General features: G+C 35.5%; 1 protein-coding gene and 1 long non-coding RNA gene across 16 annotated transcripts in view; both read right to left on the bottom strand.

The window, feature by feature from the left end:
• The window catches only part of hpse2 (heparanase 2), a 205,074-nt gene that overhangs the window by 92,355 nt on the left and 87,391 nt on the right, over positions 1-25,328 (bottom strand). For 11 of the 15 annotated variants that reach the window (XR_015506289.1, XR_015506286.1, XR_015506290.1 and 8 more), the window contains one exon: positions 7,411-7,584. Coding sequence is in view for 5 of the 15 variants with exons in the window: in XM_087279709.1 (XP_087135835.1) it covers positions 7,411-7,584 (174 nt within the window). In the remaining 10 variants the exon portion in view is untranslated. The remainder of the gene's footprint in view (positions 1-7,410; positions 7,585-25,328) is intronic. The other 4 variants (XM_087279715.1, XM_087279716.1, XM_087279713.1 and 1 more) reach the window with 1 other exon arrangement.
• LOC147834272 (uncharacterized) lies at positions 18,987-22,313 on the bottom strand. Its single transcript, XR_015506568.1, has 2 exons — positions 20,237-22,313; positions 18,987-20,146 (listed from the first exon to the last, which is right to left on the bottom strand). It is a non-coding gene; the product is annotated as an uncharacterized LOC147834272 (long non-coding RNA).

The raw sequence follows: 25,328 nt of genomic DNA, 5'->3' as shown, positions 1-25,328 counted from the left end.
ACAACAAAATTATTGTAATTTCTTTGGCCTATTCGTTTGTTTTTTGTTTAGACTTAAATTTGTAAACCATTAAGTTAACTTAAGCGTTTTGTGTCGGGACAACATAAAGGAATCGTGTTGGTCCAACTACCTGGTTAGAGGATTTGTAATTCTCAGCATGCAAAAAAAAATCACACTTTTTCAAATCGCAATTTAGTTTTAAAATCGATTAATTGTGCAGGCAATTTAAAGAAATGTATTTAGACAATTTTCTTATATTTTAATTTATTTAAACCACCAGAATCCAGATTTTCATCCATACATTAATGGAAAGCTTATTTATTCAGCTTTGAGTTCATGTATAAATCTAAAATAAAGCATATTCTATAAGCGTTCACACTGTAAAATTAGGATCAATAACAGCTGTAGGAATATGTGCATTTCAAGTGATCTATCCCTTTAAGACTTCTGAAGCAAGCTGACAGTCAATCGCCAGCGAATATGCAAACTTGAATTACGACCTATATTGCGGTCAGTGCTTCGTAAACAATTTAAACAAGGCAACACTTTGGGAGGTGCACACTTGAAATCACAGCGGGGACGTTACAGAAGTCAAGTGGCGAATTTTATAAACATCAGAGCCTGAGTGAGTGTGTGTTTGTGTGTGGGAGAGAAACATCAGTAGTGTCAATACAGTACCGGGGCAGGCGGAGGCCAGTGGAAAATATGAGACATTATTATTATCCATTAAAATATTAATCTGATTTTATCATTTAGGAAAAGCACATGTTCATTAAATGAATCATCACAGTGCCCGTGCATCACTCTGAAAGCTTTGTGTCACGCTGGCATGACCCACTCCATAAATGTCCACCCGCAGCTAAAGAAATATTTCCCTTTGTTTCATTTGGACTCTTTGTTCGCTTGAAAGTGTTTGCTTTTGAATTAACAGCTCTGCGAAATCTGATTTTGCCAGTTATCCCTTACATCTTTTCTTCAGACGTGGTTATTGTTACAGTTGAAGTCAGAAAGACAAACATGCAAATGGCTGTTCCAGTGATAACAAGCTTTTATTAGAGTTTGTTAAAGGAACACTCCATTTTTTTGGTTAATTAAATAGGCTCTCCTGGAATTAAACATTCGAGTATTATCATGTTTTAATCCATTCAGCTGATCTCCGGGTCAGGTGGGAACACTTTTAACTTAGCTTAGCATACATAACTGAACCAGATTAGACCATTAGCATCTCGCTCAAAAATGACCAAAAAGTTTCCTTAATTTTCCTATAAAAAGCTTTATAGCTTTTCTATAGTAACATCTGGGCATGGGCTGGTATAAGATTCTGACGGTATGATTACCTTGGATATAAATATCACTGTTTCATGGTATCACGGTATTGTGATTACTGCTCTAAAATATATTCTTTTTAAATGTCTGGATAAAAAAAAAAAAAAAAACTTTTCCCCCTTTGTACACAATATATTTTAATTTGAAAAACATTTAAAATAGTTTGTTATAGTAAACATGTCAGGCTAAATAATTCAAATGAATCATTGACTTCTGCTGTCTTCACTTGTTTCAAAAACACTGATTATTTTTACAATTTAAAATGGCATCTTTTGATGGCTTTGGATATACTGCTGTCCTAAAAAACAACAAAAAGTTGATTAAAAAAATCGTACTCATATCTTACGAACGGTATAGTAGAAAATTTTGATGGTTTTAAAACCTCGACTTTTCCATATACCTTGAACACGGTTACCAAGTTACATCACGCACTAATACCAACTAAAAATTAATAACTGCTTTTTTCTAGGCCAATATGGCCAGGAACTATCCTCTTATTCTGGCATAATAGTCAAGAAGTTTATTAATAAGTCCAGTATATTCATATACACTCACTGGCCACTTTATTAGGAACACCTGGCCAACTGCTTGATAACGCAAATTACTTATCACCCAATCACATGGCAGCAACTCAATGCATTTAGGCATGTAGACATGGTTAAGACGAAGAAACCGAGCATCAGAATGGAGAAGAAAGGTGATTTAAGTGACTTTGAACGTGGTTGTTGGTGCTAGATGGGCTGGTCTGAGTATTTCAGAAACTGCTAATCTACTGAGATGATCTACTGTGAGGATCTCCTGGCCACTTTATTAGGTACACCTAATTAGTAACAGGTTGAAACCTCTTTTGCTTTCAGAACTGTCTAATCCTTCGTGGCATAGATTCAACAAGGTACTGAAATATTCCTCAGAGATTTTGGTCCATATTGACATGGTAGCATCACACAGTTGCTGCAGATTTGTAGGCTGCACATGGATGATGTGAATCTCCCATTCCTTCACATCCCAAAGGTGCTCTATTGGATTGAGCTCTGGTGACTTTGGAGGCCATTGAGTACAGTGAACTCATTTGTCATGTTCAAGAAACCAGTCTGAGATGATTTCCGCTTTATGACATGGCATGTTATACTGCTGGAAGTAGTCATAAGAAAATGGGTAAACTGTGGTCATAAAGGGATAGATATGGTCAGCATCAATACTCAGGACGGCTGTGGTGTTGACACGATGCTCAATTGGTGCTGATGGGCCCAAAGTGTGCCAAGAAAATATCAAAACAGCATTATACCACCACCACCAGCCGGAACCATTGATACAAGGCAGGACGAATCCATGCTTTCATGTTGTTGATGCCAAATTCTGACCCTAAACTCCGAATGTAGCAACAGAAATCGAGACTCATCAGACCAGGCAATGTTATTCCAATCTTCTATTGTCCAATTTTGGTGAGCCTGTGTGAATTGTAGCCTCAGTTTCCTGTTCTTAGCTAACAGGAGTGGCACCTGGTGTGGTCTTCACTTGCTATAGCTCATCTGACTCAATGTTCTATGTGCTGTGTGTTCAGAGATGCTCTTCTGCAGACTTCGGATGTAACAAGTAATTTGAGTTACTGTTGCCTTTCTATCACCTCGAACCAGTCTGGCCATTCTCCTCTGACCTCTGGCATCAACAAGGCATTTGCACCCACACAACTAGATCACTGGATATTTTCTCTTTTTCGGACCATTCTCTGTAAACCCTAGAGACAACTGTGTGTGAAAAATCTTTCTGAAATACTCAGACCAGCCTGTGTGGCACCAACAACCATGCCACATTCAAAGTCATTAAATCACCTTTCTTCCCTATCCTGATGCTGTTTAAACTGCAGCAGATCATCTTGACCATGTCTACATGCCTAAATGCATTGGGAAGCTGCCATGTGATTGAATGATTAGAAATTTGCGTTAATGAGCAGTTGGACAGGTGTACCTAATAAAGTGGCCGGTGAGTGTAAGTCATGTAATAATGGCAAAAGAATAGACCATCTGAATTTCATTCGTACTACTCAAACCATACTATATATAATGTAATTCTCTAAATGTCGTGTAGCAAATTCAAATTCAAAAAGTTCCTAGTTATATTGGCCTAGAAAGTCAACTTTTTGTCTTAATAAACAATATAACTACACAAGAGTCAAGCATTAAATAAAAAAAATGATGGAAACACTGGTCATTTTTGAGTGAGATGCTAACGGTCTGATCAGATTCAATTATCTATGCTAAGCTCGGCTGAAATGCTTTAGAGATCAGCTAAATGGATTCAAAACTGGTAAAACTCAGTTATTTAATTCGAGTTGTTAAATTTGCTTACGTAAAAAAAAAGGGTCCCTTTAAATGTAAAGATTCTGCCATGAGAACTACTTCTACTCTGATAACATGTGACAGATATTAAATGATGATATCATTCATCCGTTCATTTCATGACAGATTTCTCTGAGCTTTCTTAAGTCTTGTATGAAAGCCTCAAAGCAATAGAAGCAATCTGTACGCCTGCAGTTTTTCTATGGAAACAGCTAGTAACGTTTTGACACATGCAATGTGTGGCCAATAAACAAACGATTATGACAATATATGGTCTGTGTACATTCTCAAAGCGGTCTCTGGTATTTTTATAGGTTTAGCACTGGATTTGGAAGTGTGCAGGCTGCACATGTTGTCAATAACAGCTTATGTTCAATGTAATTCCATAAAAGATAATAATTTATTCAAGGCAAAGGTTTTACACTCTGTTAATGTTTATAGAGAGACATTTGATACAAGGACAACATGAATGGGGCAATTTGCAGCATGTCTGGCACAGGACAATAGATGAATAAGTGCTTAGAGCAGATTACAAAATCACCAGGTGTCCTATTGGATTCTGCTTTGTGAACTGGTCTCTCTGTCTGAATGGGATTAATTTTATATGAAGAGGTGGAATGATGCAATAATGACCGGAGCTTCTTGAATTGGCCATGTGAGTAGTAGTTTTTCCAGACTGTGCCGGTACATACTGCTTTGATAAACCATGCTGAAAAACAACATGCTGGGTAAAAATTCTCATCTTTTCCAGCTGACGCTTTTTAAAGCCTGTGGGCGATCGTACATCAAACGCTTTAAGTGGCTCAAGTGGAAGCAGTCAATGAGAAGACACCAGAAATGTAGCCATGAATTTATGGGTCTTCCTCAAATTTAACATTTTTCCTTCAAATTTTGGGTAAATCCAAAAAACAAAGCTTTATAGTGTTTCATACAGTATTTTGTTTGCAATGTGATTTGATTTCACCAATTAATCGCATCTTTTTTATGTTTCTTGGTCTGGTTTTGTCCATATTGTTTTCTAAATACTAATGAGAAATTTAATGTGATGCAATGTATTGCTGTGTGGCATCAGTTTATCATTTTCACATTTATATTTCTTAATCTTCATAATCTTTAATTCTTAAAAGCAGGTGTCCAGCTATTCACTAACCTGTGCCTTTATTATTTTTTAAGCTAGACATCATCCTACTAGCATTACTAAAAAAATAATATAGAACAATATAACAAGAAAAGATAAATCAACTGTAAAGGAATGATTGTTTTCTAATTTAATTTGTAAAATGTATATACTGGCACTGGCGACGTAGTTGCGCAGTAGGTAGTGCTGTCGCCTCACAGCAAGAAGGTCGCTGGTTCGAGCCTCGGCTCAGTTGGCATTTCTGTGTGGAGTTTGCATGTTCTCCCTGCATTCGCGTGGGTTTCCTCCGGGCGCTCCGGTTTCCCCCACAGTCCAAAGACATGCAGTACAGGTGAATGGAATAGGCTAAATTGTCCGTAGTGTTTGAGTGTGTGTGTGTGAATGAGTGTGTGTGGATGTTTCCCAGAGATGGGTTGCAGCTAGAAGGGCATCTGCTGCGTAAAAACGTGCTGGATTCATTCCGCTGTGGCGACCCCAGATTAATAAAGGGACTAAGTCGACAAGAAAATGAATGAATGAATATACTGGCACCATGCGTGTACTGTAATAGTGTAATATTGGGTGATCTCAAATTGAGCCCTTCTATGTTGAACTGAACACTTCAAAGTTCCATAAGGCAATGAAATATGCTTTATTTTATGTTTACGAAATTGATATTAAAATATCAGGAGAACATTATGCAATTTAAGCAGTCTGTGATCTATTTAAGCCAGATATATAGGTCCGGGTGACTAAAGACTTTATTCCTTCCTTCCTCCCTTTCTTCCTTCCTTTCATCCACCCACCTATCCATCCATCCATTCGTCCGTCCACCCTTTCATCCATCCAATTATTTATTTATGTGATTTAAGTTTCCTTTTGTGATTCTTTTTTTCTTCTTTAATTTATGCTTTTGATTTGCTTTATGGGACCTTGATCTTTCCTCCAACAACTGATGTTGAAAAGTTCAGAAAATTTACTTTTATTGACATTTTTAACTGATATATTTTTTGGATAGGTGTTGTAAATTACAGTTCAAACACCCAATAACAAACAGACAGCACTTTTTATTTTATTGTCTGGATATAACAAAAATCTCATATCACGATATAAGTCATCTCATATCCCAATAATGATAGCACGTGGCTCAGAGGTTAGCATTGTCGACTGAAAAAGCAAGAAGGTCGCTGGTTTAAGTATGGGCTGGGCCAGCTAACATTTTTGTGTGGAGTTTGCATGTTCTCCCTGTGTTGGTGTAGGTTTCCTCCGGGTCCTCCGGTTTCCCCTACAGTCCAAAGACATCCACTATAGGTGAACTGAATAAACTAAACTGTCAGTGGTGTATGAGTGTGTGTGTGTGAATGTGTGAAAGTTTGTATAATAATCTGACTTTAACTGTGTGTGTGTGTTTGTTATATATATATATATATATATATATATATATATATATATATATATATATATATATATATATATATATATATATATATAAATATATATATATATATATATATATATATATATATATATATATATATATATATATATAGTTGAAGTCAGAATTATTAGCCCCCCCCTGAATTATTAGACTCCCTGTTTATTTTTTCCCCAATTTCTGTTTAACGGAGAGCATATTTTTTCAACACATTTCTAAACATAAAAGTTTTAATAACTCATCTCTAATCAATGATTTATTTTATTTTTGCCATGATGACAGTAAATAATATTTGACTAGATATTTTTCAAGACACTTCTACACAGCTTAAAGTGACATTTAAAGGCTTAATTTGGTTAATTAGGTTAATTGGCAGATTAGGGTAATCAGTCAAGTTAATGTATAACGATGGTTTGTTCTGTAGATAGTTAAATGGGCTAATAATATTGTCCTTAAAATGGTGTTTAAAAAATTAATAACTGTTTTTAATCTAGCAAATATAAAACAAATAAGACTTTCTCCGGAAGAAAAAATATTATCAGACCTACGGTGAAAGTTTTCTTGCTCTGTTAAACACAATTTAGGAAATATTTAAAAAAAGAAAAAAAATTCAAAGGCGGGCTAATAGTTCTGACTTCAACTGTATATATATTCATATTGCACAGCAGAGTTAAATTTTCAACATCTAAAATCGAATCCTATTATGAAATTCATAACTGTAAATGAATGGAAAGCATCACAAAATTACCGTGTATGCAACATTGAAACATTTAGAAATTTAAGGGTTAATCAAAATAACTACCTCTCCCTCTTTAACAACAGCTCCCCTCTAATAATGTGTTTACAAGGGCATTGTAAACCATGGGATTCACCAATAGCAAACCACAACCATCCAGTAATCCAACCAACGGACAAAATTAAGTTGTTGTAGTATATCATATTGAAGCTGTTTTAATCAGATAAATGTCCTAACTGGAAAGAAAAGACTACCACATCTTCAGTTTCTGAAAAAAATCCACTTTGCAACTATTAGTTTACACATTCACACGCTGTTAAAAATGCTGGGTTAGACATAATCAGTTTGTGATGGGACAACATGTCATGTTTCTTAGTGCATGCAAATAAATTAATGGCTGTTTTCTTTTATCTTTGGTAGATGCATGAAAGCTGAAAGGATCATTTCAGTCAGGACTCACCATTGCCAAGCTCCCAGGAGATGTTGTATTTTTTGCCGGCGCTGTATTTGAGCAGACTCAGAGCACTGGTTGCATTCCACGAGTTGTCTGGGTTTCTGTGCAAGGCATTCAGGCCGAAGATCAGGTGCAGTCCTGCGCAGTCGGCAAAGTTGTAGAGTTTGTCTAAAGACCTGGCTGGGAAAAAGCCAAACACAGCTGTAACATTGATACTTCATTTTTTTTTTGCACAGTGTCCATTTACATTTAAGTTTTTAAAAATGTTAAAAGGTCTTTACAATAATTAAATGCATTTCAACTATTATTTTTATTATTTATATTCTATTAGTATGGCAGGAGTCTAAAACAAACCTAAAACAGCAATTAGTAATGATTTCATATATATATATATATATATATATATAAAAAAAAAAAATATATATATATATATATATATATATATATATATATATATATATATATATATATATATATATATATATATATATATATATATATTATTAAGGTTGTATAAAAATTTGATAAACATTAAAATTTTGCATCTTTTTTAAATGTGAAAATAATAATATTAATAATGATAATAATATTAATAATAATAACTGTTATAAACATTAAATAAAAATACTATTATTAACAATAATAATTAATAAAGAATAATAATAAATAAAGAAAATAAAATATTAATAATATTATATATATATATATATATATATATATATATATATATATATATATATATATATATATATATATATATATATATATATATATATATATATAAGAATACATAAAGAATAGTAATACATTTATTAAATAAAATATTAATAATAATAATTAGTATAATATAAATTAATAATAATCATAATCATAATCATAATAGTAATGTGAATAGAAATTATGATTATTATTATCATTATTGTTTTATTATTAGTGTTATTATTAACAATATATAACAATAATAATAATAATATAAAAATATATAATAATAATATGAAAATATATAATATAAAATAATAATAGTAATACAAATAGTGATTATTATTATTATCATTAGTTTTATTATTACTGTTATTATTAACAATACATAATAATAATAATAATAATAATAATAATAATAATAATAATAATAATAATAATATAAAAATATCATATATGATATATATTAAAAAAATAATAATAATGTTCCCTCCAAATATTATTACAAAATGTAATAATGTTTGGAAACACACTACATTTATTTATTTATAACAAACATTAATTCATTAATTAATTTTTGTTTGTTTGTTTGTTTGTTTATTATGTTTACAAAAATTATTTTAGAAAATACTTTGTTACAGGAAAACCCATGACAGAATAAATTTGAGAAAACTTTGATAACAGACCATTAAAACAACAACAACATTCAAACAGAGCACTTTAAGAAAAATACAAAACAGAAAGCATCAAAGTCAGTGTCCATGTTTTACATCTGCCAGACAGACAGACAGACATGATAATTCAGACTATGCTAATAGACAGCCGTTGGTGAATGTTTGGAAACTCTATCTGTTAAGAGCAGCAAAAATAAACACAAATATTTCGCTACCCTTTGACTTCATTTCCTGTGCTTAAAGGGAAGCAGATGAAACCAAGAGAGGCGCACGGGGAGCCCCATCATGTCAGTGATGAGAGATTCTCCGCAAAGGGACATTTATAAGCATGTGGATCCTCCATTGTTTTCAGTTAGCCACAATAATCAAGAATTCACATGCCAAATTAACTCTGTACTTCATTTTAGGAAGACTTTCAAACAATTTCAAAGCCCTTGCACACTATATACATTTAAATTCAGAATTACTAGCCCTCCTAAATTATTAGCCCCCATGTATATCTTTCCCTGATTTCTGTTTAATGGAGAGATTTTTTCATTCATTCATTCATTTTCTTTTCAGCTTAGTTCCTTTATTAATCTGGAATATTAACCGTCAACTTATCCAACATATGTTTTACACAGCGGATGCCCTTCCAGCTGCAACCTATCTCTGGGAAACACCCATACACACTCATCCACACTACGACTAATTTAGCTTAACCAATTTACCTGTACCGCATGTCTTAGGACTGTGGGGGAAACCGGAGCACCCGTAGGAAACCAACGCGAACGGTGGCAAAGTACACACGGAACCACCAACTGACCCAGCCGAGGCTCGAACCAGCAACCTTCTAGCTGTGATGTGACAGCACTATCTACTGCGCCACCATGTGGCCAAGATTTTTTCAACACATTTCTAAACATAATAGTTTTAATAACTCATTTCTAATAACTGATTTATTTTATCTTTGCCATGATGAATGTAAATAATATTTGACTAGATATTTTAAGATACTATTCAGCTTAAAGTGACATTAAAAGGCTTTGTAACAATGGTTTGTTCTGTAGACAATATGAAGACAAATGCTTGAATGTGCTGCATGTAAGTTTTTCACTCTTATAAAACATATAAAGATCATAATGTAAGCAGATATTTAAGAAACATGCTACGTGAACATTCTTGTTTATCTAAAAAACAATGCTAAAGTCAAATATTCTGCTTTGAAACTGTGTGTGCCAGAACGTCTGTCTTTGTTGTGGTCAATTAAGTCGCCCAATGCCACTTTAGCCAGTTATATTTAAACAATCTGGGTTGCCTTCATGAAAAACAACGAATTTTTCATTTATTCAGTCAGGAAGGCTCTCAAAGCATGCATCTGGGACTGAAATGCGATTTCTGGTAGTCAAAAACAGACTCCGAAATGAGACGCAGATTCAGAGTTCCATGTGAGGTTATTGATTAGCAAATAATTTAATTATTTCAAACATAAACATTAGCTGAGCAGGTTACATTGTAACCAGGAAAGAGAAACTGCTTTTCTGATGTGCACAACTGACACAATGATGTGAAGATAGAACAGATAGTTTTAAGAATTTCAATTCTGATCTAAAAAATGTAGCACATATTAAACCTCTTTAACATGATTAATTGTAGATTCTGAATCACTGATATGTGTCGGTTTGCACCGAGTCTACAGTTTAAGTTTAAACTTTTTCTACTATGTGCTGCTGCTTACAGTATATGGCAATAAATGTCATGTAAAATGGCGTTTAGGGTGCTTTTACACCTAGACTTTTGTTTTGGAACCCATCTCATTTGCCCAGTTAGTGCGGTTTGTTTGGCATATGTGAAACCAGCAATCGCGCTTGGATCCCCGGCAAATCAATCGGTATGAGATCGCCTGAATGAGGTGGTCTAGGCTCGATTGAAACGAACTCTGGAGCGGATCGATTGTTGTGAGAAAGCAAAACGATCCGAGCCTGGCTCTATCACAGGGTATTATGGATATGTACTGTAACAGGCATATTTGGCTATATGAAGAAAGAATTATGAGTAGGGCGGGATGTCATTCCTACCGGTAAATGTGTGTTTCATGTTAAATACGAAAGTGAAAGCTTGCTGAACTAATAATGAGAGCTGTTTATCCGTTAGGAACTTTGCAGTCTAGCAAAGAACTCTGTATGAGGGAGTCTTACCTCTGATTTATATCTGGTGAGGATGCCTGTGGGCGTCACCATTCAGAATGAAAGCACACCTTTTCGCTAATAATGTCTCATTGCCATAAACTAAATAAGGACGTATGACAGCTGAGCGAGACAAGATAAACCATGACCAATGTAGGGAGAGTTAACTCACATGTGACTTGTTTTAGCTATTTTGGTCCATTTAGAAACTTTGCCGTGTGAAAGCGAACTGCACTAAGAACAAAGAGCAACATTGTAACAATTTTAATCCCTGTTTCGGAACAAATGAATCAATTAACAGATGTGAAAGCACATTAAACTCACTTTGTTAGCATTTAACACTGAATAAAGCACATGAGGTGATCGTTGTCAGTTTATCCTGTTGTACAGCTACAAGAAATAGAAGCTGTTTCTAATATATCAATTCGAGGTATTGGTTAGGAGAAAAACTTATTTTAATATGGAAAATATTCCTGGGATCGCATGCTGTTGCATTCATTTAGAACACAACTTAAATTAGTCGTTAGGCTTGATAGTCAGGCACACTATTGTTGAAGTCACTTGCACTTGTCTGTGTTTTGAACCAGGTGTGCAATACCTAGTTAAACCACTGGGTGTTAAACTTACATACTGCACCTTGAAGAGGCCTTGTAATATTGACCTTAAAATAGTTTTTTTTTTTATTTTAAACTTTTTTTTTTTGTGTGTAGCCGAAATAAAACAATTAAGACTTTCTCCAAAAAAAAATATTATTGAAAATACTGTGAAAAAATGTCTTGCTCTGTTAAACATCATTTGGGATACATTCAAAAAAAGAAAAAACATAGGAAGGCTAATATTTTGACATCAACAGTATGTTTATTAAATCATGCTAGCTTATTTTAGCCAATTTTTTGAATATAGTATCAATTAAATCAAGCATATTTTACTACAGTTTAAATCTTTTCACAGATTTCCAACCAAAATCAGAAAACATGCATAAAAAGACATGAAGATTCTGTCTGGGCATGAATACAAGCAGCTATCATCATAGGTTAGTCTTGGCATTTCTTTATGAAAACACACACACACACACACACATTAGATCTGTTCAGGCATCACATTCGTTCTTTAAATTTATTTTGACTGCAACATGGGCATACGTTTCTCTCATCAGCATTTATGGCTAGATAAATCGTCCCGCGAAAAGCAAAACAGAATAACGAGAACAAACTGACAGGCCGAAAAAGCACTATGGCGTGACTGCTAAGCTTGAGTTTAATTGTGCAGTCATCTTTATAGCTTTCATCCCAATTTGAAACATCACTACTAACGGCCAAAGTGGTGTTTCCTTAAAAAAAAAAAAAAGAAAAGAGCTCGTAATTATTCTAATCACATAGACGGACGTGCAAAGCCTCGTAAAAAAGATCCAACACGCAGCTTCCCTGGGTACCGAACTATAAAAAGCGCTCTTTTAAATCAGCAGGGAAATGTTCCAATTACAGACTCGTTAAAATATTACCATAATGAGGTCAAGATTATCTTTAATTCAAACAAGCAGTCAAACACCAATGACGGACCTTTTATCACTCGTATTTAGCGGGCATCAAACAAATGTGGTTATATGGACTTGTTTACTGCAGTTAAAAGAAGGCTTTTATACAGTAAGCATGGCTCATTTTTTTGGTAAAAAGTTTTTCTTTTTTTTTGCTCAAAACGCTGGACCACCTTGCCATGTATGTGGAGTATTGTGGGAGTTCTGCTTGTTGTGCAGCCTTCAGCACTGCAAGGTGATTAAAACGGCGCAGTATATCAAAGACAGGTGGATGGAAAGCAGAGGAGGAAACAGATCCAGATGTGGGTTTGTTCCTCAGGTAACCCACCGTTCTCCATTTGCCAGACCCAGCTCAAATGTCATGATACATGTGCTTTATTCTGTAAATGCATGTCCAAACTGTAAATAAACAAATCTGTAAATGAGCAGTTTTCAGTTTTTTTTTTTTTTGAGATTCATGTTTTTATTTGTATTTTTTACTTATTTACTTATGCTTTTAAATTGCATTATGGGATTTTGATCTTTCTTCCAACAACTTTTAAATGTGCTTTAACTATTTGTAAGCGCATGTCCAAACTGTAAATAAACAAATCTGTAAATTAGCAAATCTGTGTTTTATGATTCATGCTTTTATTTTTATTTTTCCTGGTTTATTTATGTTTTTGATTTGCATTATGGGACCTTGATCCTTCTGCAACTCTTAAATGTTTTAATTGTTTGTAAATGCATGTCTAAACTGTAAAAAATATCCTTAAATTAGCAGTTTTCCATATTTTATGATTCATGTTTTTATTTTATTTATTTTTTATCGTTTATTTATGCTTTTGAATTGCATTATGGGACCTTTATCTTTCTTCTAACAACTTTTTAATTAGTTTGTTAGTAATTGTTTATAAATGCATGTCCAAACTAAAAAATCCTTAAATTGGCAGTTTTCCGTATTTTGTGATACAAGTTTTTATTTATCATTTTATTCGTCGTTTAATTTATGCTTTTGAATTGCATTATGTGCTGTAAAAAATCAAGGTTCCACATAATTTATTGTCCCAAAACAAATTGATTAATTTAATGTAATAAATAACGTCTTTATTATTATTAAAATTATTATTATTAATTATTATTATTATTACTAAGTGAACTGACCATAAAAGTTTTCCCTCAAAAAATTCCACAATTGTGTTGTTTCAGCTCTTTCAAATAAGTAGCTTGAACAAGCTGCAAAAATAACTCTTTGAGCGAATAATTCCTTGATCTTTCTTCCAACAACTTTTAATCTTGAAAAGCTGGCAAAAGAGACTTTTTTTTTTTTTTTACATTTTTAATAGTTTACAGAGATATTTTCTCTGGGTTTGTGTACAGAAACTTTGTAACAAACTGCCAGTACATTTTCTGTTATTTTACAGCCTATTTCTCTTCTCATCCATTATTTCAAACTACTAAAATGTGGCCAAATCCACAGGACCAGACTGATGGAAACACAGATCCCGAATAGAAATGTGATATATGGAAATATATGCAAATGACATATGTGGCATATTAATTCACATGGAATTCACACATATAAAATATGTCATAGATGTCAAAATATAGCAAAAATGCCTTTTTTAACCTTTAGAATTACAATTATGTACATTTATGTCAGATAAATATATTACCTTTTATGTTTATAGATTTTACCTACAAATTTTTCACCTGTAATTTATATAGGTGCCAATATATGGCTGTATATAAACACTCATACTCACACACACACACTTTTGTTTTACATAGGACATTACATAGGTCTTTCATTTTATACTGTCCAAACCGTATATTGTATTGCCCTCACTCCCAAATGTAATTTGGGTGTTGCCTTATATCATGACATAGGTCAGCTATGTTCCTATCGACAGCAGGTCGATAGGGGGGCCTGCAGTGCGAAACAGTTTTGTTAACTTTATTATTCTGTTTTTTTATTTGTTATTTATTTATTTGATTTTATTTACAGTAAATCAGCATTATGATTGAATGAAGCTAGTTCAGTGATTCCACTGTCTACTATTACCTCTATACTTGTGAACCAATGATCCTGCAAATGCAGGGCTTGTCTAAATAAATGAAGCATGCAACGTTTTGAACACTGGAGAGCCTACATTAAAAGTAGTGACTGTTTTGAGCTTTGTTTCTAGAGTTTTGAACATTGACATCAGGGTTATGAAATTAGTGGCAAACCAATAAAAAAAAAAAATTTTAATCTGAATAACAAATCAAATATTATGACCATCATGACAAAGACTGAAGAAATTCGTTGTTATGACTATTATGTTTAAAATGTGTAGAAAAAAAATCTCAACTGCTTAGGAAATAATTTTAAAGAATTATTATTTCACAGGAGGGCTTTAAATTGTAAATACAAAGCATGGGTGCAGTTCTGCCAGAAAAAGTAAAAATGTAAATAAGTTAACAGTCAGAGACTTATTTCAGACTATGTTTTTTCACTACCAATCAAAATAGTTTTAAAAATAAACAATCAAAAAAAATCTCTCAGACAGACAGACAGACAGACAGACAGACAGACAGACAGACAGACAGACAGACAGACAGACAGACAGACAGACTGACAGACTGACGATAGATAGATAGATAGATAGATAGATAGATAGATAGATAGATAGATAGATAGATAGATAGATAGATAGATAGATAGATAGATAGATAGATAAAACATTTCTTTCAGACACAGTTACTACTGTTTGCATTGTTCTGAAAGGAGTAAATCTCACTGATATAACAACTAGTTGTTCCTAAGAGCAGCTAGTCTGATCAGTTCCATATTGCTGAGCTACAGTAATAAGGTAATTAGTGTGTAAGCGGCATCCTGAGCCAAACGCTCCCCAGAGCTCTGGACAGACGAGCAACAACACACATCTCAAGTATTTCCAGAGACATCTGCCCTTTCTTTCATTCTCCTCCACTTTTTTGTCTCTCTCTCTCTCTCTCTCTCTCTCAACTTCTTTTTTATTTATTTAATACTTGTACAATTTTACTGGAAGAAAACTAAGAAATGACAAACATAAAAAAACCATCTTGGAAGGAGTAGGAAATAAAGTTGTTAGTATTAGCCAATGCTGAAGTTTCTCTCACATTAGCTTATAGTATTTTTGAATCAGATTTATCTGTTTGACTTATATAGGAGTAAATCGGTAACATACTTACATATTTTTTTATCTATTTCAATGACACAGAGCTGATCTCTCAATCCCACTGATAGACTTTCATGTTTTGAATCACAATAAAAATATTTTTTGTTTATTAGTTAAGCAAACAAAATGTAATCGAAAAATAGGAGTCTTTTTTATTTTATATATATATATATAACGACGGGGAGTAACACCAATAATTGGTATAACCAACAACAGCAATAGTCAAATCAGGTATGAACAGGTATGTGCGGGCAAATCTAGAGTCGTAATCAAGGTACAGGCAATAGGTCATAAGGCAGGCTGCTAAACAGGATAACAGGAAACACAAGGCTAGGGTCCAAGCACGGATAAACAAGACAAGGATAAACGCGTTGTAATGTTACTGGTACAGCTAACAAGACTCGTCAAACTGAAGGGGTGAATGTGTGGCTTAAATAGTGTGTGTTAATCAGTCTATGAAAGTCCTCAGGTGTGCGAATGTAATCAAGCTAGATGAGTGAGCAGGTGTGAGTGTCTGGGAGAAGTGCATGTATGCATATGTAGTCCAGAAGAAGGCGGATTTGTAGTTCATGGTTATTGTAGGTGCAAACCAGCGATCTTATGGGATATTTACATATTTTTTTATCTATTTCAATGACACAGAGCTGATCTCTCAATCCCACTGATAGAGTTTCATGTTTTGAATCACAATATAAATATTTTTTGGTTATTAGTTAAGCAAACAAAATGTAATCGAAAAATAGGAGTCTTTTTTATTATATATATATATATATATATATATATATATATATATATATATATATATATATATATATATATATATATATATATATATATATATAGCTACTGCATTTATTGGTTATTAGTTAAACAAACAAAATGTAATCGAAAAATAGGAGTCTTTTTTTATTTAATACTCTATTATTCTGTTTCCCGGTGATGGGTAAGTTGGTGGTTCATTCTGCTGTGGTGACCCTATATTAATAAAGGTACTAAGCCGAAAAGAAAATGAATGAATGATGCTCTTTTATTCTAAGAAACGGTAGTGTTTGTATGAAAGTTTAACATTTAAATGTTTGCTTGGCCAAAGAATTTTATCCCATTTATGCAATTCTAAAGTTTCCCAAACAATTCTAGTGACATACTGTAGGTGTTATTCATGGACAGGAACTGTTCTGATTGTGAATCACTGTCTATGTGTATTACTCCTCAACATGGACCCCTCTAATAAAGTAGTGCATCCAAAAAGATGTCTAGAAAGGTCCATTTTACTCTTAACTTCGTGTTGATTTTCATGAATGCTGCGAATAACGCACTTCATCAGCATCAAAGATGTCAGACCTACTCTGTGCACCAACTTAGACTGAGAGAAATCTGCAGTTTGTTAACATGGGTGCCAAAATAAATAATCACCACATACACTGCCTTTGTGTGCAGCATAAAACGGGCCTAAGTTTCAAAATCCTGCCATGGAGCTCTTCGATAACTTTGGCTAATGTAGTGCAACTATGAGTATGAAGGCATGGATGTATTTAAAAAATTGGTGCCTTTGAACTCTTTTGGAGTCGACTGTTTGAACTTTTGTAGCAAGTTCAGCAACTGCTGAACCCAATGGGTAGAGCTAAAGTGCCGGATCCCCCCTCTCGCAATGTAATGGAAACAGAAAGGGGTCTGGATATTGTCAGGGTAGCTATCTGATCACAGACATAAGACTCCCATAACAAGCTGAACTGCATCAGAGCGCTACGGCTCATTTCTGAGCCAGCTTATTTCCATTTATGACACGTGATTACCTACAGCAACTATCAGGACATGCACACCCAAACTCCCAAAAAACAGATCAAAAGCACTTCCATACCAGGAAAACATCTCTAAATGCATGACTTTAAGGCTCTTTCCTTAAAGACAGGAAAAAGTGAAGCAAATTATATTTTTTAAGCAAATTATCTTATTTCTAAAAGTGTAAACATTGTAGAAAGCCCAGCAACATCCAAAAGTCTGAGACCTTAAATGTAAAAGCATCTATTTTATTTGATAATGAGATGTTTGAGTGCCTCGGTGCATTTTGAGATAAACTGTATGCTCCTCATATTAAAAGAAATAATCAAAAAAAAACTTAAAATGAATTTTAAAAAGGCCAGATTGCTTTTATAATCATACGCCACATGTACATGCTGTTCACATTCCTCACCATGTAATCAATGCTAATTGCACACAAGCCCCTCTCACAGAATCCCCTTACATAGGATGCAATTACATTAATTACACGGGATGCATTCTTCAGCGTTCATATCAAACAGACAGTGGAGAAGTCACGTGGGCTCATGTTATTTTAAACAAAGGAAATGTACACTTGTACACAACTGAACACTTCAAAGCATATGATGAAGCTGCTTTTAAGTGAGGTGTGGCCAAAGAGCGATGAAAAGAAATTCACCATTAACTATGTGAATTGAAAAAATATTCAATAAAATTAAATATTTTGGATTAAAAGAAATGAATACATTTTTGAGGGAAAACACAAAAGAACAAAGTTTTAAACAAGGTGATTATAAGCAAACCCTCAATTAACAAATAAGTGCAGAGACTCAAACTGTTCATTCATTTATTTTCCTTCAGTTTAGTCCCTTATTTATCAGGGGTTGCTAACTGTTACAGCATATGTTTGATGCAGTGGATGCTCTTCCGGCCACAACCCAGTGCTAGGAAACACCGAAACACACTCGCATACTTACACTACGGCCAATTTAGTTTATTAAATTCACCTATAGCGCATGTCTTTGGAGTGTGGGAGAAACTGTAGTCCCCAGGAGGAAACACACGCTAACACCGGGAGACCATGCAAACGCCACACAGAATATCAACTGACCCAGCCTGACTGAACCTTCTTGCTGTGAGGTGACAGTGCTAACCACTGACCCACCTCAAACTGTTAAATACGATGCAAATTTATCTCAATAAATCATACTCTCTAATTTGAGAGATTTGAGATTTGGAACTATCCAAATAAACAGAATCTAAAATGATTTATCTTTAATGATTATGGATTAAAAATCCAGTTTTTCACAAAATTAGAATATCATGACAAAGTTCAACATTGTAAACTCTCAGTGACTACGGTTACACGGACACCAATAATTACACTTTAATGCGATTAAGACAATACTCTGATTAAGAGTCGACCATGTAAACAGCAATTTTTGATTAATTTATTCAGATTAAAGTCATAATCGAACTAAAGAAAAAACTAATTAAGATGTGTGGCGTAGCCGATTTTAGTCGCATTACTGAAGTGCAATACAGACATGTAAACACCTTAATCGAACTATTATCTTTTTTTTTTTTTTTTTTTTTGCGACAGGATAGTCCACACACACTCACACCTGTTTGAAACTCTTTGCACTTACCCAGTCAGTGGAGACCATAGACACCTGCATCGTGAAATGCGGAGGTTTTTTTTGTCTTCTATTCAGCATGGAGTATGAACTTACATTAAAACAACACCTCCAGCAGTTTATTATTGCATCCAAGACATTGTTTGTCATGAAGGGCATGTAGGAAATGTTTGTGAATGCAAGTGAAAGTGCCTAACTGCAGTTAAAGTCCACAAATTAAAAATTAAACACCTAAAATTGCATGAAACTCCGGAGGAAATGAGGATAGGGCTGTGGCAGGATGACGTTAATCGAATTATGTGCTATAACATGTAAAACAGGGTCATGAAATTAACACTCAAAAAGATACTCATGTAAACACCTTAGTCTTATTATTCTCTTAATTAGATTAAAGCAAATAATTCGATTACTGATGTCCATGTAAACGTAGTCCGTGTCTCAATCTAGCCCGCTAATTAATGCAAAGCCTTGAAATTGTCTCAGTCTGGCTAGTAGGTTTCAGAATTATGAAGAAGACTTCTGACTTGAGGATTGTGCAGAAGACCATCATTGGAACCCACCATAAATACTCCTTGTGAGTGGGCAAAGCTAAATGTTCGCTTCTGGTGTATTTTTCATAATATGACTTTAATTGGTGGTATTTTCCAACGCAATCTCATAACAATTCATAACTTTTTAATTTATTGGCTAATTCATATGACTTCGTACAATCTAATACGTACAATTTAGTACGATTTGCTCATCACTCAGTGATGGTTGGGGTTAGGGATGGGGTTGGGTTGGGTGCTACGCCTCTTTAAATCATACATTTTCGTCCAACTGAATTCATACGAATTCACTAAGCTGACAAAAAGGAAAACTCTTACGTTTACTCGTGAGATCAGGCTGTATTTTCTGTACATCATCATGAGTAATCCCAATGACGTTTGGGGTTAGGGGTGGGTTTGGGTGCCATGCCTCCTTTTTAAAAACGTACATTTTCGTACGACTGAACTCGTACAAATTCACTAAACTGACAAAACGTAAAATACTTACATTTGCTCATGAGATCAGGCTGTATTTTCTGTACATCACCATGAGTAATGGAGTTTTTCTGCACAAATTCAACCAATTAACATGACGGTTTTAAAGATCAGCTTCAATAAATGCTAACATACAGTATGTGTGTAACAAATGTATATACAATTAATCAACAAACTCATAGCTAAAATAAAAAAAATATTTAACCACCTACTATATTCATATTGCTCTGTTAGCTATGACAACAAATTCGTGAAACAAAAAAAAAACACTTAAAAACACTTAATGTTTCCTCACACTGTGTAAAATAAGCTATTATTATTATTAAGTTTCACGTGGCATGTTAAGCTCTATGCGCTGTTAAACTGTGAGAGAGCTTTCTAGTCATTGAAAGTTAATGCTATGATTTAGCCCATTTTAATTCCCCGCTCTCTCTTTAAAGCAATTTCAAGTTTAATCGTTCAATTGCAGTGGAAAAATAACCAAGCCTAATTATGACTAATGACTACGGATGCCGGACAAATCCTTCGTTTCTGAAAAGGACGGAGACTATACCGACCTTCCATCAACGCTCATTTCTCAAAAAAGAAAACAACACATTGAAATGCTCGCTTTTATAGGCCGTACACTTTCAAACCATTACAACCCGACCCTAAGTAACTAAACCGTTAAACAACAAAGTAATACCCTGTTAGATCATAATGAATGACTTCTGAACTCGCTTTCAGTTCCATTTCTCAACCACACAAGCTCGCTGTTATTCCAACACTTAGACTGGCGCACATCAGTTTTGAGGCGTTTCAGAGACCCCCATCAAAGTGTTCCCGTGATGTACGACAGGCTTCCCTGCAAAATAAATGCCAGGAAAAGGGGTGAAAATATGGTTTCAATAGCTCGGCTATGCCTGTAGCACGCGGTATGTGTCACACAAACCCGAGTGCACTTGTGTTTATAAATACAGAATTACACTGGGACCAGGTTTGATAGGGCTCGATACACACTCGAAACCGCTCAGGTCAAACCACTTTTGTGTTTGGGAAGAATGCAAACTATGAAGACACCTGTTTTTAATTCTCTAAGGCGAGCTTGACAGAGTATGTATCTGTTTTAAGTCCGTATTGTGCATCAGAAATGCAAGCGTGCAATGCAAAATGTATTTGTGAGCATGCTACGCATCCATACATGCATGCGTGAGTATATACAGTACATGTCTGTGCGTGCATGCGTGTGTGTGTGTCTGGCCATGTGGTTGGCAGTGAAGGAGAGCAAGAGCTGACTGATATGTTAACATCTCAGAACACACTCTGGTGTATAAACATCCACACACGTTTGTGTACACTAATTAATCTTCCCCGTGAGGCTGCCGCACATGGTTGGGGCAGCGCAGGACTGCCGCGCTGGACTTTGATTTCCTGCTAGTGTCAACAGTCCTGGGCGCACGACTGATTGGAGCTGCATTTGATGAATTCAAAGACGAGCGTGTGTGCCAAATTACATCAACCGCTTTAAAACGTCTTATATAAGATCCAAATTCAAACCAAAACCACTTGTGGGGGCAAAGTTGACCAAGAGAGTGTACCAAGAGTTTCTAAACATGTCCTTCAAGTGTTACTGTTGAAATGCATTATTGTGACATGAAATCAGACCTGCGATAAGAATCATAAGGCGAAACCTAAAAAATGTAAATATCTTGTCTTCCAATTTGAATCTTTCACAGTGAGACTTTTTTCTCTCTCTCTGATGCCTTCAAGTCCTTCTGAGAAGTTTGTACTTATGAACTTGAAAAGGATGAAAGACGAAAAGAGTTTTTCAAGCCATCAAAACAATAAAAGTGTAATCGAGTTTTACATTTTGTTCACTGTAACAACGGTTCATCTGCCAAAATCATGTTGCCAGACATGTTTAGAACATAAATCATTTGATGGTGTGTTAAAATACATATTTAAGGAACACAATGCAGACTCAAAATACTAATTATTTTAACCAGTTAAACTCTGCTGTTATTTTAGGATTTCCACCTGGAGTTTGCCTACTTAAATTAAAAAGCTTCCCAAACCCACATGCAGAGGTGTAAATGCAAACATTTGGTATCATTTTAAAGAAAACCCTTTGAATTTTCATAAAACACTATTGAAAGTGTTTAAAATAACTGTATATGTTGTCTGTGTTATGATAAACACCTAAAAAAAACAGAGGCGCTTTTTGTATTTTTTTTTTATAAACTCAAATTTGAAAGTGTACCTTTTAGGTTCTGTGTGGTCTAGGGGTGCTGTAATTAATTTAGGTGTTTCCTGCACATGTCTGTAATCATAGGAAAAATCATAGGAGGAATGTCTCGACCATAATCTATGCAAAAGTTATTGTATTCCAACTGATGAGAGGTGCTATCCAAGCCACAGGGATCGATCATTGTTTTCATATTTCACTATTCTCTCGTTTGATCAAACATAATTCACTGTGTTTGGACCACGTCAGACATATAAAAGGATTAATTATGCACATCACCTCAAAAACAGAGGAGAAATGGCTCTGAAGCGCACAGCATAAGGTTAGAGATGACAGCTGTCTGTGCTATCTGAGGCTGCCTATTGATCATAAATGTTTTTTTTTTTCACTTCTGCGCTATGGGAACACCGCGATTCATTCAGCAACTGTTTGATAAATTAATATAATTCAGTAAAAAGAATGCTAGAACCGTATGAGCACCGGCAAGAGCTTTCATTTGAGCTATAACTTATACATGTGTCATTTGAAAAACATGAAAATGAACCAATGAACACGCCCCCTGATGCAACTGGGTTTCACTCGTCTCACCCATGAAGAAAGAATGCATCGATTGCAAAATCATCTATGCCTGTACTGCGGTCAATCACGGCACAGGAAATCCACCTGCAGCGTAAGACCTCAGACACCAGTTCAATCGGTGAGTCCTTCCCATTTTCCTGCACTTTTCAGTGTACTGATTCCTGTGATTATTAAATTTGATAAAAGAATGATTAATACTACGGCTCTTGTCGACTCTGGATCTGCCGGAAACTTTATATCTAAGAAATTTGCTTTATGTCACGAACTATCTCTCAGCTCATATGATTCCTGTCTTGCAGTGGAAGCACTAGACGGTCGTCCTGTGGGTGAAGGACGCATCCGTATGATTACGAATAAGCTACAGTTACAAGTTGGTGTTCTACACATTGAAGAAATGCAATTCTACATTATTGATTCAGTTAATCATCCACTGGTGTTGGGACTGCCCTGGTTAAGGCGACATGATCCTCATATCTCCTGGAGGGACGGACAGATATTGCAGTGGAGTGAGTCATGCATGAAACAGTGCATCCAGCCCATTCACAAAATTCCATTACGAACCACCAATGTGTTACCTGAACTCGTTGATGAACTAATCCCCATTGAGTACCATGACTTACATGAAGCTTTTAGCAAACAAAAAGCTACTCAACTTCCCCCACATCGACCAAGTGATTGTGCTATTGAGTTAATTCCAGGTTCAAGTCCTCCAACGGGTCGAATATTCCCTCTGTCACAACCTGAGCACAAGGCAATGTCTGAATATATCGACGAAGAATTGGCCAAGGGTTTCATCCGACCTTCTACATCTCCTGCTTCAGCTGGATTCTTCTTTGTAAAGAAGAAAGATGGCAGTTTACGTCCCTGTATTGATTACCGAGGGCTCAATGAAATCACCGTAAAATTCCGCTATCCATTACCCCTCGTACCTCCTGCCCTGGAACAATTAAGAAAGGCTAGATATTATACCAAGCTTGATCTTCGCAGTGCATATAACCTTGTCAGAATCCGTGCTGGTGACGAGTGGAAGACCGCGTTTTCCACCACTAGGGGGCACTATGAGTACACGGTAATGCCCTTCGGCCTGTCAAACTGTCCATCCGTGTTCCAATCTTTTATGAACGATGTCTTTCGGGATATGCTGGATCGCTGGGTCATCATTTACATCGACGACATCCTCATATATTCAAACACGATGAAGGAACATGTTGAACACGTACGTATAGTGTTGCAACGCATGATTCAACATCGTCTGTACGCCAAATTAGAGAAGTGTGTATTTCACCAGACACAGATCGCCTTTTTGGGTTACGTCATCAGTGCAGAAGGGATTACCATGGATGATACGAAGGTACAGGCAGTTCAACGATGGCCGTTACCCCAGAATCTCAAGGAGTTGCAGCGATTTCTAGGTTTTGCCAACTTCTATAGACGGTTTATCAGAGGCTTTAGTTCAATAGCCGCACCATTAACAGCCATGACCAAACGAAATTCCCACAAACTATCCTGGTCCTCTGAAGCACGCCAAGCATTTAGCGATCTGAAGACTCAATTCACCACAGCTCCTATTCTCCGTCATCCCAACCCAGACCTACCTTTCATTGTGGAAGTGGATGCATCCAACACAGGAGTCGGTGCTGTGTTATCTCAACGTCAGGGTCAACCATCCAAAATGTATCCATGTGCCTTCTTCTCCCGTAAATTGACCAGCGCAGAACGAAACTATGATGTGGGAAATCGCGAATTACTGGCAATGAAATTAGCCCTGGAAGAATGGAGACACTGGCTGGAGGGGGCTAGTCAGCAATTCACCATATTAACTGACCACAAGAATCTGGAATATCTTCGCTCAGCCAAACGTCTAAATCCCAGACAAGCTCGTTGGGCTTTGTTCTTCACCAGATTCGACTTCATTGTCACCTATAGACCAGGGAGTAAAAATAGTAAGGCAGATGCACTATCCAGGCTATCAGAGGATAAAACCCCAATTAGTGATGAAACCATTATTCCTACGAACTTACTAGTGGCTCCAGTACAGTGGGACATACTTACCGAGATCCAAGAGGCCAACCGAGAAAACAACCCTCCAGTAGACTGTCCGAATCACCTGATTTTTGTACCCAATAACATACGTACCAGATTACTGACCCATATTCATGACACTCCCAGTTCGGGGCATCCAGGCATCACTGCAACTTTGGAGTTAGTCAAAGCCCGTTTCTGGTGGCCGTCCCTCACGAAGGATGTAATTAATTATGTTCAGAAATGTGAAATTTGCCAAAGCACGAAGGCATCTCACCAAACCCCTGCTGGCCTGTTACAACCGCTACCGGTTCCGCAACGGCCCTGGTCCCATATAGCGGTGGACTTCATTACGGATCTCCCTGTTTCCCAGAACAACACAGTCATTCTCACGGTGGTTGATCGTTTCTCCAAGGCTTGTCGCCTAA

Source organism: Danio rerio, chromosome 13 (genome assembly GCF_052040795.2).
Source record: "Danio rerio strain M-AB ecotype USA chromosome 13, GRCz13ab, whole genome shotgun sequence".
Classification (NCBI taxonomy): Eukaryota; Metazoa; Chordata; class Actinopteri; order Cypriniformes; family Danionidae; genus Danio; species Danio rerio.
The sequence above is the reverse complement of the archived record's forward strand: the minus strand, read 5'-3'. Positions and strand labels throughout refer to the sequence as shown.